Raw genomic sequence first — 19196 nt, forward strand, 5'->3', positions numbered from 1 at the left:
ATACGAGATGCCACTCTCTCATCCACTGGGATTGACCCTCCATTAGAGCAGAGAGGCATACAGTAGGTGATTCCAACCTCACTGAAAAAACAACGGGACAAGACCCGGGTCTGTTCTGGCTTCCACAGTCTGAAAACCACACGGCCAGATACCAGTGTGAACCAAGCCTGTTGTGACTGGTGTGTGCCAGGAGAATGATGCTTTGTTTATAAACCAAACTTTGGATTTGGAAAGAGGGGTCAGTTACTAAGACCCTGGGGAATGATGCCTGGGATCATGACAGCATTTCCATCATTGTGAATTGACAGGGTGGTGCACATGCAAAGCACCCTGGGAGACCATTTGGGATGGCCAATCCCATTAATTATACAATCTGTTTACAAGAAAACCCCCCCCCCAAAAGTCACTCGATTATTGTCACCTGGACCGAAGATGTCAAAACATTAGAGAACAAAAGACATTACCAAGACCATGCTGATAAACAATTGAGATCCGTCCATCATTTAACCCATGACTCTCGTTTGAAGCAAACAAGCGTTTACAAAAATAAACACGAAAACAAAATTTTCAAAATCATACTCTCTCCAGAGGGACCAGTTCAAACACATTCATTGCTGGAATTCCATTGGAGGTTTTAAAATAAAAAGCAACGTCTGTTAACAATCCTCTGAATGCCGAGTGACCGCCACAAAGTCCGAGTGTGTAAATCTGGTGCAAGAATAATTGACATACGCTACATGTCCTCGCTGTTTTTACTGTGACATGTTGAGTTGGGTTGGGGCAAATAGACAAATAATTCTTATCTTGGCCAAATATTATGCATGTCAGATAGGGCGTCTTATCAGTCCAAATGGTACAGCACAATGTATCAAGGGTCACCGCAAAATACAAAAAAAAAAACATGGCGATGGCAAATTCCAGTGCAACTATTGGTCCCAGTGTTTACGACAGACTTAAATAAACAGTGGCTGGATGCCAGAGTATCTAATTTATTTATACTACTCCCTGGACCATCTCTGCCTGAAGGTGAACTTGATGTCAACTGGGATTTCTTGATAGAATCTTCTCTTCAGTCACATCATTGTCTCTCAGTCAGTTTGTTTCCAAAACAAAGAAATCTGACAGGGTTCATTCAACTGAGCGATCTTCATAGGTGTTTTGACAAAATGAAACTTGGTTGTTTCGCTTTGTACAAAATAACGGTTTTGATTTATTTACTGATAGACTTGCATCTAGTTTGAATTTATTGTGAGATTCCTTTACAAAGTACAAATGGATGTCTGAAGATCTCTTTCTGCTTCCTTCAAAAACAACAACAAAAAAAGGGATTTGCAACAGTCAAACTCCATGTGGTGATGCCCAGTCACTCACATGCACAAACTTCAGCACAGGGCAACTTACGAAAAGACCCTTTTAGTATGAGTATTTTTTTATCACGGAAGCGTTTTTGTGAGCACTGATCAGTCATCATGATCAGTGTTCAGGTATTTTCCCTACATGCACTGCCTGCCTGGACACAGCAGAACTCATTATGACAACATGTGCTCGGCACAGGTATGTGTCTCTGCACATTTCACAAAAGCAGTATGGAGTTGACAAGTCCTAAGGATTCCTGTGGTACACACCAAGACTCTTTCAGCCCAATAATGCCTAGATTTTCTGGCCAAACGTGCATTTTAAACTTGGCCTCCAAACACAAATTGAACAAACAGAGGGGGGAAAGTGTTAGAATCGGCAGACAATGGCGGTGGTTTCTATGGCCATTTCAAATGAGGAAACCCTGGGGGAATTGCAACTCCACTCACAAATGAAGCTTCTAAGTTCCCCCCGGGGATCCTGCATTATTTACACATTACACAACAAAGGTTTGGGCACAAGACGGATTTCTACACCTTGCAGGTATTCACTGGTTCCTGTACAAATGTTGCAATTATTCAAAAACGATTTCCAGTGCGCACTCAAGTACGTGCTGGAATTTACATGACATTGTGTGCACTGTATCGCTGTATCAAGAATAAGGTTTTTCTTTTCGCTGTAAAGTGTGGTTGAATATTAACTAAGGGTCAATGAGATGAAGGTATTTCGAACTCTGAACAAGAACGCCCAACAGCCCCATTGGTGGTGAAATGTTCCTGGAAGTGGAGCTATGGGGGGGGCGGGTTAAATGTCACCCCTCCTCCATTTCCTCCATCTTTTGTCAGTCAAGACATACCTGTACTTGTCTTGAGCACTGTGACAAGAGCTGGCTGATATGACAATAAAATCGTGATGATACGACGTTCAAAAAGAAAAACCAAAATCGCCAATATTTTTGAAATATCAAAATATCAAATATCGTGACACAGCTGTTATCATGTTTATATCGGCAACTTTTTTCTCAAACCAAGTTCTCTGGAAAAAAATTTGACAATATTTTGTTTTGTTTTACCAAAAAAACTTCACTGATTTCCATAAACTGAGCAAAACTAACTTCATGTTGCTGCAATATGTATGCAGAGTATCAAAAACTTTGAAGGCTGATCTCAATTCTTAAGAAAATCAAATAGCAAAATTTAAACAAGCCTTAAATGGACCAAGTACATGTATTAAGCAAGATACAATTTCACTGGTGCCCGTATCTTATATCCATGGTCCAAGCACTACGGGGAACCAGCAAGTTTCCAGCATACATGTCCAAATGCACGTGCCCAGTCTCCAGCCCAGACTCTAACAGGAAGTCGTGTGTGGACACAGTGATGTGCTTTCAATCATTCCGGTATCGTTCACAACCTTTACTGCTGTGTTTTCATCCATTTTTACAAGTATTTTCCCAGTTCACAAATCAATCACCCACTGAAAGTTCAAGCTTGTAAATGAGATTCATGGATGAGATGTAAATGAGATTACGGTTTCATTTAGAAGTGACAAAGCCATTTATTGTAATGATCTTACTTTTTGGACTCCCACTGCTCAACTGGAAGTTTGAAACGAGAGAAATCTCAACCCCGCATTTCCACGGCATGTCATGTTAGCAATGGACCATTTCCATGTGACTCGTAGTGCTGATACCCCAGGTATGGAAGTGGGTTTTCAAGGAAATTAGAATTATTTGCAAACAGGTTATGCAACAAACGAAACAAACAATTTGCCTGTTTACCAATTTTAAGAAAATCTGATAAACCAAAGCAGGCAGGCTAGCGATTGTAACCCTCCAAGAATGGTGCCATGTAGGAAAGGCACAGACCAACCCCTGTGGGAGCAGGAACTCTCATGACCAAGATATCCTTGGTAAGATTGAACTGAAACATCACAGATGGTACATCAACTTTTGTTAAAACAAAGTCAAAGGGATCAGACAAATTACCTAGTTATAACCAGGAATTTGTTAAAAGGAGTGCAAAACAAAGAAAGCCCAAGATGTCTAGAGATAAGGATTCTGAGAATTTTTTCTTTATGGCAGTATTTTGTTATATGAGTTTCTCTATAATGAGAGTCACCATAACGAATGTCATTACTTGCATGGCAAGTTGAAAGTAGTAGATTGGTCGCGGGATGACAGCCAAGACCTTCTGGGGTGGGAGGGGGGCATCTGTTGCAGCCCTCTCTAAGATGAGATGCAGATGGTCTAAAATACGCAAGATTTTTCAGGGTAATCAAAAACATTTGCAATCACATTGTCAGTTTTACGCTGCTGAGAAGTCCATTTCGGCAGCCATTGTGATTTCAAACCTCCATCTTGAAGTCACAATTTCCATGTCAATAAGTCAATACCTAACGTTGTTACAAGGCACAAGGTAACAAAGTTCCAAGGCAAAGGAAAGCTCTAGAGAATGCATACAAAGTTTTTTCATACGGCTATAGACCCTCTGCAAACCACAAGTAACATTTGTGTGGATGCACAGATGACTAGCCGCTTTACGATGTTAACAACCACACAAGAGAACTGGTTACAATAGATTGTCACAAAGGCCAACATGACAGTGGCTTGATACTCTGTGCCCTAAGGACAGAGATGTAGTTCATTTCAAGAAATGCTTCAGGAAAAATTGATACAACCACTCAGAACGTCTTTTTTTTTCTCCAGTACAAAATAGGGAAGCGTCTGGCACGGGGCCAACGAGAGATAAAGTCTAGGTGAAAAGTCAACTGCAAGGAAGCAAGCTTTTTCATCAAGGATTGTGAACTGCTTGTTTTGCCGTGGCCTGATAAAAACCACCACCAGTTATGTTCAGAAAGACTGAAATTCACCACATTAAACCTCCTGACAGAGCTTTTCTACTGTCACTCAGATACCAATTAACAGCCATGCTATTTAAATTCCTCACTGCATTCAGGGTAAAGGAAAAGTAAAAACCACATACATGTACCTCGTTCCTTACCTAGATTGTTAACTTGTGATCAGGACAGTATAAAACCAAGTCAATGCGGTACACAATCAGCCAGTTAAATGCTCAAGACGTTGGATGGAGGGGTTCAGACCGCGCCCCCTCCTCCAACCATTCTGTGCAAGATTCCGACATTACCTTACATGAATGATGGAAGTGTCTGCTTGTGTTGAGTGACACGTTGTGATCTGTGTAACTCACGGATGACTGGCAAGTGTTCGGGTTGAAGGTGGGTAGAAGGCCATAGATGCCAAGGTGGCGGATGTGGGGCGTGGGATGGAGGACGATGAAGCGTCGCCATCACCTGCTCAAGATCTTCATCTGGGTCTCATCCTCCAGAAGCTGCGGTTGTGTTAAAAAAAAAAAAAAAATTGGCGTGAAAACACGACACTTGTTTTAAAGTGGAATGTCCTCAAGTTATCTTGATTACAGTGCGCTAGGAAAAAAGTGGATTTATTAATAGACACCTATTGGTTAGGTTAGCTGTAATTTGGAAGGGAAATGACAATTTGATGGTGAGAACCCACACTCTTCACCAACAGCTCTTCCATTTGACAGAGTTCTTTCTGTCACACAGATAAATTGACCAATAGACTACAGGTACAGGAACAAGAAAAAAAACCACAACAATTAATACACTCTCTTTGGGATTCATAAGACACATCACGACTCCTCTGGGTGGAGGTTTTTAAATAGGTGTTGGGCACTTATAATCCACAACATGAATCTCCATCTACCTCCACAACTCAGGTACTACTTGAAAATAAGAAATTTACGATACAAAGTTGCAGGCATAGCATGACTTTAATCGGAAGCAGGTCTTAGCATAAACTGCGCTGGCTGTGAACCATTCCTATCCACCAGGGGCACATGCAGATTGCAGAAGGCAAGCTAAACACATTCATCTGACCAAATGTGGAACTGATGAAAACTTGGTAGCTTGCCAATTTGCGTCTTCACAAAGACCATTAGAGTGGACTGCAGTCTCTTTATGCCTCCGACATAACAAAAAAAAAAGCCTCGGCAATCTGCTCCTTCTTTGTGATGTTCGACCAAGCTGTCCAACTGATGTACACAAATTTTCTGGGGCAGTCTCAGTTTATCACCAGTGCTTTCTCATTTAGCATTTGCTAAGCATCTTTCCATGTGGTATTTTAACCAGCTCTATTGGAAACAAGAAGACAATTACCAAGTTTCCAACCAGTACGAAGTAGGACCAAGTGTGGAGACCATAAGGCACGCAATGTGCTGTGTATGTGAGGCCGTTTTCTGCCTTCTAGTAATTTACCCTCTGTAACAGATGAGTGAAGTGCAACTCTCATGGAACAAATATGGCAAATGGCCCTTTTGCTTTTGATGATCCTGTGAAGAAAGAAGATTGTCAAGTGTAAGAAGGATTGTGATTTTGGCCAAAAAGTACAATGCAAATGCTGTGAACAAATTGCAATATCATTGCCCAAAGAAGGGTAATTTAATTTTTGTTTTTTTTGACACTGCTTTCTATCAGAACAGTTCTTGACAACTCCTTTGCTCCACTCCCAAGCAATCAAACAGGTGCACTTTTTCCTCCTTCCGCAAGCAGTATTTTTCTCTTTGTAATTTGATTCAATTCCACTCAACCATGAGGCAGGACGGAAATAATCCTTGGAAAAGGAAAACCCAACTTGTCTGAAAATTGTAATGGACTGCTACAGCTTCTACCAGGGCAAAAGCCTGGAATGGAAAGCCGATGAAAGAGATGTCTGGCTGATGTTTGGCTTGGATGGCTGGTGAGGGGAAAAACACATGTGTTTTGCCACAATTTTTTCCCAGAGAGTAGTGATGGGGCTAAATTAACCAATAAATGGAGCATTTGGAGTCAACTTCGGCAAGGTCGACTGAATAAAGGGGAATACTTATACAAACTTCACCCAAGATTCAACTGTTGTACAGAAAACTTTGGGTGTCAGAAAAAGAACTTGGTAAACAGATCTGCTTTAGAAGTTTACAGTGAGTACTTCCAAGGTTCTGACAGACAAACACCGCCATTCCAAACATTTCTTTTGGGACCCAGCATTGTTTCTCTCAACAAGATGAGATTAAGGTCCAACAACATGGGCCCTGTATAATGGAACAGAGCAAAGGCTTTCTTATTGTGAGAGGGTTAAGGGGTTTAAAGTTCACTGAGAGGGTACAGGTCTTGGAAATGCAAGGTCAAGCATCGACTTCCAATTGTGGTGGTGTCATCCAATTGGTTAGACAGAGCCAATCAGTTTGGGCAAGAATCGTGCCAGAATCACGGAAGGTGAGACTCCTGAAGGCTTGTGGATCGGGGGTCAAGTACTCTGTCCTTGCCATGGAAACAAACACCCGGGATCTCCCGCAGTCTGACCTGCTGGCTCTCTGGCGTAGCTAGCAACGCTGGGGTTGCAGCACTCAAGACTGGTGCACTACTTCTGGAGGGGATTGAGACCAAACAGATGATCGGAAACCCTTCTGTTTGCTCTGCCTCGTGTAAGCTGTAAGACATAGGCTGGCAGCATGAGAATGATCTCACTTGGAAATCCTGTGGGTGTACAGTCCATGTGTGAGAGAAAGAGAGAGAGCAAAAGGAAACACACCCTTGGGACAGGAAAATAGTAGACAGATTCTCCCTCGATCTGTGGATTATGGGGAAAATGAAATGATTTTGGCTTCACTGGCTTAACTGTTGCAAAGAGTTAGTTGTAAAAAAAAACCTAGCTGTATTTTAACAGGTACACAGCCAGGTCTGATCTGATGTAGACTGGACCACCAGGGACATGGGAGGAACCTGGAAAGCCTGACCTCTTATAACTGGCAAACAAATCAAGAAACCAAAGTGCTCCAGACCAGTGCTTGGTCTGCACCATTCTTGAATTCACCAAATACCGGCCTTTCCCCTTCAGAAATTTTCACCGGATGGGCAGATGTCAAAACCCTGGCTAGTCTATGCATCATGTTTCTGCATTCCTTGGAGTTCTGTTCAGCTGAAGCACAGCTCAAGGGACTGAAAAAAAATTGCAGCACTTGGCTATGCAGTTTGACAGTTGCCATTTGACTACATGGGCAAAAAACTGTAAGTGGGTGGGTGATTGCCAACCTATTTTGCTTATGAACAAAGGCTGTTCAACCTTATCTCCTCTACTAATAAACCAGAATTTTTGCACACAACCATGGAACTTGAGAGTAAAAAGCAAAACAGGTTGCCAGACTGAAGCCTTTGTCAGGTTTGTTGAGTGGCTTTTTCCCCTTTGCCTTAACTCTCATTAAATCAGCCAGTTTTTACTTCTGAATAGAAGCACATACGTGGACATATTCACTGGGATTGGGTAACTACACGTAGATACATAACTATGCGATGCTTCATCAAATTAAAAAAGATTGAAACTTTCCTTTGTACAAGCATTGAAGCCTATACATAATATCTTCAACTACAGCATGGTCCAATTTTTTAAAAGTTCCTATTCTTCTGAACAAAAGTTTGGTTTTTTTCCAATTTAAATGAAAAGTGTTCACAAAATGTCAAATTATGGCGTGGGCATGCACAAGTGAAATGCTGATCTGGCTTACTCCTGTCTGAAATGTTTTCGTGCCTAACCAAAGCAGTAGACCCATTTCACTTGGTGCTCGGTGGCCGTTCCTTTGGAACCATTGAGAAACTCCCGTAGTGCTGCATTTACCTGGAGTACATTATCCAAAGTTTTCCTCCCACTTCAAAGATTGAAATCCTTTCTCTTCTGAGTTTCAAAGCTCCGACCTGAGGGAGAACATAAAACAACAGGTTAAATGACTGCTGAGAATACCCAGGGGAAAAATCAATTTCAACCAGTGACATAAATTAAAATAAAAAATACATAAATCTAAAATTCAAAGCCATGTCTGCAATGAACCTTTTTTCTAAGGAAGATTGCAACGGTAAGATGACATATGTGACCACCGACCACATTTTGTCTTTTGAGACAGGATATTTTAATTTCATCATAACCGAGGGAGAAGTAACAGAGGTGTTGGTATTATGACTCACGAGGGCGCTTTGTCAGACCTTTCTACATTTGCCCAAGATAAACTTCACTCTTTCTTTGAACATGTGCTAAGACGTGGACAACTTTCATTGTTATCTGATAATGATGGACTGGTAACAACGATCAAACTTTGGACTGTATTGATAATAATATCTCTTATGGCTGCCACCAAGAGAGGGACAGCCCCTGGAAAATTGCCACATTTGCGTCGCACCATGAGGCAATACGCAAAGCATACATGCACATGTGTATAGTGTCCCTGTGCAGTATGACCTTGTGCTCAGGCCGGATGTACACTTTTCAGCACCACTTTTACTAACTCACACTGTCTGCACTGGACTTACTGGTCCCAGAAAAAGTTACCTGGTAAGAGTTTTCCAGGTAACAATTTCCCAGCAGCAGTAACCATTGGACTTAGGAAAAGAAACTAAGAGGGAAACATCCCAGGATGTCCGACTGGAACTAAAATGGGAATAGTATCCATCTCATTAAGCTGTAAAAAGTCCAGTGTAGACAGGGCTTTAAGAACAGCGAACTTAACCAACAAAAATTAACAGGCTAATTAGCAATTGGCTAGATTTAGGAAACATTCCACACAAACATTGCACACAAGTGCAAGATCTCACAATTCTAAAATGCTGCGAATCCGCTGTTGTAACAATTCCATCACAAGTGATACACAAACTCCTACGTCAAGTCACCAAGTCACAAGCTATTCGATTGAATCACGATAAACTGGCATTCCTTTATCATTGCTCATTCCCTGTTACGGGCAACCAGGCTTGTGACTGGAATATGATTTCACTTGTGATGGATTCCACTACCACCTCTCTGTTACTGTTTGGGGATGTAAGTTCTAATTTACTGAGCCTGCAAAAAGTGCGCAAGAAATAAATCACCCATAATTCAAATTCCGGGGAAAAAAAGTGTGTTAACCTCCGAGTCTCTGATAAAGTTGTTCTGCAGTTCTCTGAATATCCTTGATACAGTACTTTGACTACAGAAAGGCAGACCACAAGCCACTGGTTTACCACTTGCATCGTGTTTGTTGGCTAGGTTTCCCTCATCAAGCACACCGCCACTGCCTGCCACTCTTTCAGCTTGCTAAATGAACAAATCTGAACAGGCGACCAAAAAAAAAAATTCCAACCAGATTATAGCAGCATGTAAACAACAGCAGAATGGACACAGCTTGTCCTATATACATTATATAACATTCAGAAATACCTAAGACAGTCTCCCTATTCAACAACGTGCAACTTGACCGGGTATTAATTAACATCTGATAATGTCCGCTGTGTAAAACACGCACTGGTACCTGGATATGAGACAGTTTACTCCATCCCTATTGGTCATGAGTCTGCGTGTGGCGCAACACGCAGAATGCACCACGTGCGCGCCAAGTCCACATGCAAGAAGATTCTATTGGACAACTTCCAAAAGGAATATACCATAAAATGGACGGGGGTGTTTGGGAAAATGACAGTAAAATTTAGAACAATATCTTTGGAAATCCATCATATGTTGACTTCTTTTGACTCTCTATATAAAAAGGTTTTTTGGAATGGGAATAAATATGTGCTTGGCCAGTCTTAAGACCCTGCTGAGGAGAACGAACGCTGATAATGCTGCGGCTCAGCCATTAGTTGCGTCCATTCTCCTGAGCTGGTCTTAAACGTTAGTTTAAAACCGGCCAAACACATATTCATTCCTTTATTACTGACAGGGTGCCTGTTGGTTGAGCATTTGACATGATGTTCATTACTATTTAAGCAAGTACATACAGTTTGGTCAGTTCCTAGAATCTTTCAAAAGCATACTTAAAGGTGTGCTGGCTTTTCCTATCACAGAAACACCAATCCAAAAAAGGCAATTTTGTGACTTAACAGAAAATTTAACACTGACTCACCAGATACTACTCATCTTTGTAATAACACCACAAAACTATCTTAAGCAAGTAAGGCTTAAGCAAGTTGTAATTTTGCAGAAATAATTAAGTGAAAGGATAGATACAAGATTTCTCTTCTATACGATGACTGATCAAAAATAGCCCACGGCACTTTGATCCCTTGGAGACAACTCTTTCACACAGGATAATTCTTCTGCCAACATACATTCACTTGTTTAAATGTTCATGAAATAGTGATAAGATAAGAAGGTTCCTTTAATAAACATGTGTTCTGATAAACCTTTGCCAAACACTTCCATTAGTGTGCAGGAAATCTCATTCCACTCTGACAGAAGCCTCCTGGGTGAATGATTAATGACATTAATAAAACTACACCGTAACAGAATGGCCCCCCAAAACATAGGCCCCTATTATGCATGTGACTATATGGAGCCAATCAACTTCTCCTTCACAGGATGCACCGGGCAGTTTCATTTTTTGATCAGATGGATCATAGGGATGGACTGAACAAAAGATCCGATTGTGAAGCTTAATTCATCTGTACAAGACAGGAAGTAAAGGATACAGATAGAGCTGTGGGAGGGGGGGAATGGTGCTCTTTGCCTTCACTGTGCATGCTTAGTAGATTCAGTCCAGGAAATATACATATAGCTGGTACGTATACCTGTACAATGAGAAAGCTTCGGATGTGGAAAGATTACAGAAAGATTAAAATCCACTGAAAAGTTCTCGTGTTGCAGTGTTCTAAAAAACAAACAAAAGGAGTGCATGCTAAGAGACAGGTTGTGAATGGAAGGTTAACACAGGAAACATTTTTTGGGACCTTGCATAGACTATGCACGATGTACGACAGTTAGTGAGCATTGTGGAGACCAGACACATTTGCGGGGAGACAAAAAAGTCCCTGAAGCTTGGTCTACCTTTTCTTCCCGATGATTATCTCCTCCACAGAGAGTTTCTCCTCTCCAGGGCAGCAACGATGACCCGCTCCCGGTGCTCTATCAAACAGAGGGTTACAACAATCAAGCTTTCATCTTCTAATTGGCAGCAGAGTCATGCAGAAGAAGAGCTTTTGGGGACGCGCACAATACTGTATACTGGTATCTTAGAGATTTGGGAGATGTTAAAAAAAAAAAAATTCAAATTAAGTGACATTCTTTTTGGGAGAGACACCTGTTCTTTAACTGGAAAGTATATCATTGCAGGATAAAACAACAGGTTGAGAACTGTGATAGTGGGAAGTCAGGGAAAAGTAGGGTTCTTTTCAGTATCACTAGAAAGTACATCATGTCAGGATGAAACAAAAATTCCCAGAACTGTGACACCGGGAAGTCAGGAAAAAAAAATGTTCTTCTCTAACTGGGAAGTACATTAACTGCAGGATAAAAGGGTTGGGAATCATGATCATGAGAAGTTCAGGGTTCTCTGTCACGGGCAAGTACATCATGACAGGGTGGACAAAAATCTGAGAACTGTGACACTGGGAAGTCGGGAAAAAACGAAGAGTTTTTCTCCAACTGGGATGTGCATGTACATTATTGCAAGATAACAACTCTGAGAATCCTGATCATGGGAATTAAGTTGGGGAAACACAAAGAAACCTGGAAGTAAAAAAACAACGTGCAGAAATGGCAGTCATGCATTTAATGGCACCCATAGAAAAGAAGGAGATTTTGACCCACAGCATGTGGGGTAAACTCAAACTTGACGTGCAATTCTTCCCTTAAGGTCAAAAACATCCTTCTGTTCTAACTGAAATGAAAGTTACAGGTGTGAGCACATGAAGCTTAAATAAATGTACGGTAGCTGCTTTGCTACTTTTTAGTGGCAGAACAATACTACATGTACTAACAAACTATACAGATTATTACACAAAAATCCTTACTCAAATAACAATACAGCAAGTTACACTGTACATGTACCATTGCCTGTCATGAAATTTGTAACTGTGCTTTAAAAAGTCTGAAGTAAGCATGCGCATGCGGTCACTGCTGCAGCCATTTAGTTAAGGCACCTGCATGTAATACCATGGTGGAACAACGGTTGTTCAACATCGTATCAAGCAAGCACAAAGAAATCCACAAGAAACACTTCAATTTTGAGCATGAATGAATGTAATCTGAGATAAGCTACGTGTATTGAAATTGCATTCCTTGCAAAAGCCTGATTAATCGCATTTCACACCATTGAAACGGTACTTTTCATTTTAATATTGATTTTCCCTGCTGCAGCCACGGTATGTGTCCAGACCATCAAGCTACACATTAGTACGGTCCCGGTGCAAACTGAGCACAGACCTCCTCTGATCATTAAGTTCATATTACACTTTGCCCTTGGCTAGACCTCCAAAAGAAAAAAAGATTAACAGGGGCAAACAGACTTTCCAGGAGGTTCTGATTTGGGAAAAGCTGCCGTATCAAACTTGGGGGGAAAATGGAGAATTTAGAGCTTTCTCTCTTACAGACAGAAATGTTGGAATCAGGTAACAAGATTGTGTGACACCAACATGCTACCGGTGCGAATACATATACAACATCTGTTAAAGATAACATGTTGTACCTTGAAAATTTGAACTTGGCATTTTAGTTTTTCTTCACAAAGGAAAATGGTCCTACTCTTAGAGATAGAGCAGCGTTAACTGTCTGGTACTTTTCTCCGGACAGTTTTGGGGTACATGTATAAATATGCACATCCTGCAGCTAACAAAGCAATTAATTCAACAAGTATTCAAGACATCTGGTTCTGCACCTATGTCAACTCCTGACCATATGAAATTAATCAAACACTTTAAAAAATAATGACCCAAAACAGACTCCAAGTCCAGGCAATGTAATTTTTAAACTGACTTTTGCAAAATCGTACCTTTGTTCCACATTTAACCCTACATTTAATTTTTATTTTGCAATTTTGATGGGTAATTGGGAGTATTTTGGCTTCACACTATGGAAAATTGCATAGTACACTGCATTCAGGGCCATCAGTGTAATTATAACATCCCAAGAAGAAACCCAAATATCAGAGTAATTTCAGTACCAACTTTACCAGACTTCTGTTTTTTATTTGGTTGTATAAAATGTTTCAGATGTCATTTCAGTTCACAGCAGTAGACCACTGAACCAAGTCTGGGATTTGGATTCATGATTTGAGTAGCATCTTCCTGGGGTGAGATCATCGCGTTATCATTTGTCAGCAAAAATACAGCCTCTTTAAACAAGTGCACTTTTTCTCAATCAATCAAGCAAGCCAGATGTCAAGTAGTTTTATAGGAGAAGAAAGTCGAACAACATTGGTATCTACAGAGAAAATCAAGGCATGGACTCTTTAAATCAGTGGTACAGGTAACACGAGTGGTCAAGTTGTCAGAAATACTCTAATACAACACAGATTGTAAAGCAAACAAACAAAAAAGTGCTCACGTGGCTAAGACCCCCCCAAAAAATAAATTAATAAAATAAATAAAAGTCTGCTTCCGGTTACCCACCTTACTCTATTTTTACAGTGCGACTACTAAACTTTTTATCAGTTACAGGCAGATTCTAAGCCGATTCTTTCCTCTTTTTTTTGGAGGGGTAGGAAAGGAAGCAGATAAAAGTATATGATTTCCAAATGCTACATGTACATATGCAAGTATAAATGTGACCCAGCACATTGTAATCAGGAATAAGTCGCTGACGCCGTTTTACTTAATGACCAAGTAAAGTAGGATGTGAGTAAATGTTGACAACTCGACGTGGCTTGTAATGTGTACCATTTGAAAGCCTATGAATTCTCTTTCTGACCATGTACAAATCTCAAAATGTCAATTTGCGACTTATTCCTGATTTCGACGTACCGGGTCACAAATACATCAGAAGCAGGCACTGATAAAACCACACTCATTACCTAAGTATACATGTACTTCAAGGTTACGATAAAAATTTTAGAGATTAATCAGACCTACAGCTTCTCTTAACAACTGAAAAGTCTCAACAAAGAGTTTGAAATACCTAAAAATATCAGACAGCATGTAAGAGGAGGGGAGAGAAAAATCTGAGGAAGTAACCACACATTTTTTGCCGTCCCCCTTCATCTTCAGTGACTCCCAGTTTGGGAAGTCACTGTTCGGACTGACTACTGGATCAGTTTGGTGGTGAGGCTGTGACTCCAACCTCGGAATCCAGTTCACTGGCGTGCTGACTGTTTCTTCCGGGGCGAATACGAGAGAAGAACTTCTGCACTCTCGTGAATGAACTTGTGAGAAGCTGTTGGCACGGCAACAGTTTTGCACGCACCATTGCTCTGCTGGTGGCCCGGATGACGCTGTTTTTGCAGAAGTAAACAATGATGTTGCAGAGGCCGCTACAAAATGAAATGATTATAAATGAGTTCAGTACCCAGGGGATGTCGCTAAAATCAATGTAGGAGGCCAACAAACCAGCTATGACAATTGGCATACAGGCAATGGTGAAGACTAGAGTCATAACACGGGTGGTCTTGGAGGCCTTTTGAGCTTGGTTCTGGAGAGCAAGACGCTGCTGGTTATTGTCATGGTTGCCGTCTCTAGTTGGCATAACTCCAATCTGGGCTGCGTGGTGTCGCGCTACTGCTGCAAGCCGAATGTATATCATGATTGTTACAACGAGTGGGAGGATGACCAGCAAAACCAGATCCAACCACACTAGGAATTCTTTGACATCAACTTTGAAGACGCACAACATGACTGCATCGTAGGTCATGGAAATTTCCCACTTGACAACAAAGGCATCAGTGAGAGATGCGATGCAAGAGATGATCCAGATTGCAGCATTCCCCATGTAAACACGATTTGGCGTTAATATGTCATGGTAACGCAAGGCCCTGGTCACTGCAATGTACCGATCAAAATTTAAGGCCAGCAGCAACATGACTTTTGTAATTTGAACAACTTTTAACACAAGGGCCTGCAGTTTACAGAAAGAAGAATCAACTGAAATGTTACCAATGTAAACCACTGCCAGAGGTAAGACGCAGATGAGGCCATTCAGTAAATCCGCAACACTCAACGACGTCATCAGAACTTGGGGGGCTTCATTGATAATAGACTTTACTCTCCTCAGAACAATGATGCAGAATGTGTTGCTGACAATAATGGCAACTGTTAACAAACACAATAGTATGGTGTATAGCAAATCGTAGAACAACATGACGTCACTGGAAACACAAGGCCATTAACGTGAATTTAAAACGCAAGGCCCATTTTCTTCCTTTACTGACTGGACCGCCAAGTACCGGCACTGCAACACACAGATCCGATAGTAAAACACACAGCCTGCTACCGGTACGCTGTCAGGTTCAAACCGAGTGATGAGAGGCTTCTATGGCGACATTGATGAGAGGCTTCTATGTTCATTTGTTCACTCGGCTAATTACTTGATCAAACACTCCCATCTCCCTTGACTAAAACTGATGGGCTGACAGAAACACTCACTTCAAAGCACATGCAAGATTAGAGAAAAAGCAAAGTCAGCCATCAAGGTTTACTTTGCTATGCTCACACCGCCCATGAAATTATATCTTCATTTTAATTGTAAATTGGTTTTTCTATTGGTTCATCTCTAGACTAAGGACTACAGCTTTCTCTCATACAGAGAAAAAGAAAGGGAAAACAGGATGCCACTGTTTTTATCTATCAGCTTCAGGTACTCAGTATTATGCTGGATAATCCATCAGATTTTTTTAAAAACTGGCTGGTGTGTACAGACAGTTGCCTTGAAATGTGTATCATGAACAAACATTATATATAACGAGTTTTGCCCTTACCCAACGTATATTAATAAGCACTGTATGCTCAGTGCTTGTCCGAGAGCTTCCGAAAAAAACTCACAAGCTTACTTGGGTGGGACTCGAACCCACGACCTCCTGCTTACCAGTGCAGATGAATAAACATGTTGTATTGTTGAGGAAGTAACCAATAACTCTAAAAAGAGCCATGATTTTCTCAGACCTTTTTTTTGGGGGGGGGAGAAGAATCTGTCCCGGATCTTCGCTATTTGATTAATGCTGGATCTTATGGAAACTTGGCCAGCAAGAGCTAAACACATATGGCAGAAACTCCCGGAGCCATGGCTTGTAAAAAAACTGCTTTGCTACAATACAAGAGAAAATGTCGAGAGGGGGCAAATTTGGCCTCTCTCGACTCCTTCCAGGGAAAACACTGGATTAAAACAAATTATCCTTAAGGCCCCTCTGGCAATATTCCAGGAAGTGCCAACTGCACAGCACATTTATAACATGGTTCTCTTCTTTACAGAGCACTCAAACTCTGACAAAGCTGGTTTTTTTTAGTGATATGCCAATTATCTGGTCACGGATGAAAGATCATAGTGAAGCACTGCTCAAATAAGGCCAGTATTACATTCATGATCAAAGGCGGGCAGGACACATCAATTTGGGGAGGAACAGAGATTCTCTTCAATATTTGCACTCATTACACCGATCTGTGATAAACACTGGGAAACTTCAATGAATCATGATTTTTTTAACCACTAAAGCCTCTTTTTTCAGAAAGAGAAAGAAGAAACTGTTGACTAATCTAGGTTTCCAGGTTTCCAGATTCAGCCAGTTGATGTTGCAGAAAATGGTAGATATACTGTATTCAAGAATGGGGCATTATTCCTGAGAAATGGGTGGGAAAACTGAACCAGTCCATGTAAATACTGCATGTCAGCAAAAACATACACTGTACATGGTTAACTCAAATTTTAACTAATACTCTTGTACCACTTCTATTCCTGCTGAGATGATTTGCAGAAAAAGAAGAAAGGGATTTTTCAAAGAACTAAGGTGTGAGGGCCAATTGTTTCTAAGTCAAGTACTTCAAATACTTCCCTACTTAGGATACTTCCCACATTAACTTGATTTTTTGCTATGCACTCTGAGTCTCTGCAATTCACCTATCAGATGAATGGGATTTATCTTTTTCCACCTCAAGCAGAAGCAGCCATATTGGTCAGGAGTTCATTTGGATGGTACCCATGCAACCGTAACTAGTGCATTTCACAGTTGTTCGTGAACCAGCGAAGTGCAGTTCCTACCAAAGGAGCCTTCGTTGCTGAGAAAATTGCTCCCTCTCTTGGTCCAGCTCAAGGCTCATAAACATGTATAAATCCACTGCTAGAATTAGAGCAAGCTTGATGATTTACACTGCCAGAGTAAATGTGGTGTTTCCATGCCCTCAGGTGTGATCAGTAAAATTTGCCAGCTGAAACCCCGTCTTAAAATCTCTCACACAAATACATACTGTGCATCCATGCTTTCAACAAATAGCTCACATGCTGTTCTCTAATAATTCAGACAAGCGAGGGCGCTATTCTAATTTTTCATGGCTATGTGAGATTTTACAAAATACAGGACCAGTCTGACTCTCATCAGATACCGCCAAGAGAAGCATCAAAACTTTCAAAGAGTTGTGTTTCAGGCCAAGCTGAGCCTAGAAACATCAACACAGTGGCTTTTGCAAAAGGAAAGACTCAAAGTGGCGTTATTACTGAAAAGACTGCAACTTAATAGCATTACCCTGTAGTTGAAACCACAAAAATTACTTCAACATATCTGATCCAGTGATGATTAAGTTTTAAGGGAAACTTCACTTTACATCAGTACCGAAGTGACTACTTACTCCTGGTGGTGTAACTTGGGAATCACGACGGAACTGAATGGGTGATTGAAGTCTTGAGAGCTTGACAGCCTTCATGGGCAGCAAATTTATTCAGAATTCAGGTTGCACAAAGGACATTCACGGTTAGTTAGAACATGGAGCAACTGACGCCTCTTGAGTCAACTGTCAGCTTATATTTACAGCAATGTGCACCGTTTGTGTAGTGTGCTTTCAGGCAACACTGATGACGGGGATTGAATGACATCAAACTCTTTGTCTCAATTTAACTTGGTACTAATCTTTTGAGTTTGAGATCTGTAACTTTTTTGTTGAGGAAGAAAGGAAAAGTCTTACCATCTTTTCTAATTCCAAAAATTGAACAAACCAAAATAAAACAAACAAATAAACAAACAATCAAATAAACAAACAAATAAACAAACATCCATGCCTAAAACAACTCAAACAAATCAAAAGAATAAGCATAGGCCTCAGTATTTACAACATATGCAAAACTAATGAATTTGGACTATAATTTCCTAATTTCAGAACAAAATTTGTTAGATTGCTCAGAAACTGGAAAACAAGCAGAGGTGAATAACGTGCAGTGTAATTACCCCAAGAACTGTGAGGTACAACATCTGCCCCACTCCATCTAAAATGCAAAGAACTAAGAAAGCTACACAAACTGGAGAAAACATTTTCACAAATAATAATCCATGTTGCATTGTTGGGTCCTACCTCAGCCTGCCAGTGCAGCTTTATACTAAAATATTGGCCTACATATTCTGGGATGGGCCAACAAATGTGTGGTGTGGATGGAGGACACACAAGGAAAAGGGGAAAAAAAATTATTACCTTTTCTGGCAACTGCCAATTGGAAGGGGTTCTCTAACGTTGTAAGGATTGTGTAGGCCTACATGTACTACCCCATCCAAATGAAAGCTGAGCTGTGATTGGTCATGGCAATTGGAAGCAAATTGGACCGATCACAGTGCGGCTTTCATCTGTGGGTGACAGGAAAACAAAAGGAAAAGATGGGAGCTGTGTTGGGATTGGTCAAGCTATCACACAGCTGACATTTATCAAGAGTACATGCTGCTGATTTTCTGTAATGTGGATGGGCAAAATATTCAAGAATTTCACCATTTTAATGAGGATATATATAAGGTGAATTAACTTCCCCATCTAACATCACCAAGAAGGCATGTATAAAATCTGATTGCACAAATACATGTACATGTAGCTGCGTTTGAAGAGTAAATTGGCACAATCAAAACAGCCAAAAT

General features: G+C 40.8%; 2 protein-coding genes across 6 annotated transcripts in view; both read right to left on the reverse strand.

Moving 5' to 3' along the window:
- Window positions 1-19196, reverse strand: part of LOC110980209 (uncharacterized) — a 36476-nt gene that overhangs the window by 16543 nt on the left and 737 nt on the right. The window contains exons 2-7 of one of the 5 annotated variants that reach the window (XM_087138664.1): window positions 18766-18914; window positions 9323-9504; window positions 8045-8121; window positions 6736-6909; window positions 5653-5726; window positions 4503-4706 (exon numbers count right to left, since the gene is read on the reverse strand). In XM_087138664.1, the coding sequence (XP_086994790.1) occupies window positions 4682-4706; window positions 5653-5726; window positions 6736-6873 (237 nt within the window). In that variant the 5' untranslated portion in view covers window positions 6874-6909; window positions 8045-8121; window positions 9323-9504; window positions 18766-18914 and the 3' untranslated portion in view covers window positions 4503-4681. Of the gene's footprint in view, window positions 1-4502; window positions 4707-5553; window positions 5727-6735; window positions 6910-8044; window positions 8122-9322; window positions 9505-11215; window positions 11294-18524; window positions 18639-18765; window positions 18915-19196 lie in introns of those variants that run through there. The other 4 variants (XR_015425806.1, XM_087138663.1, XR_015425805.1 and 1 more) reach the window with 4 other exon arrangements.
- On the reverse strand, window positions 11406-15633 carry LOC147798665 (adenosine receptor A3-like). Its single transcript, XM_087138662.1, has one exon. It carries the CDS (start codon window positions 15455-15457, stop codon window positions 14414-14416), a length of 1044 nt encoding a protein of 347 aa, XP_086994788.1. The 5' UTR covers window positions 15458-15633; the 3' UTR covers window positions 11406-14413.

This window comes from Acanthaster planci, linkage group LG07 (genome assembly GCF_054643075.1).
Source record: "Acanthaster planci isolate LZ-2023a linkage group LG07, COTS_SCS, whole genome shotgun sequence".
In the NCBI taxonomy this organism is placed as follows: Eukaryota; Metazoa; Echinodermata; class Asteroidea; order Valvatida; family Acanthasteridae; genus Acanthaster; species Acanthaster planci.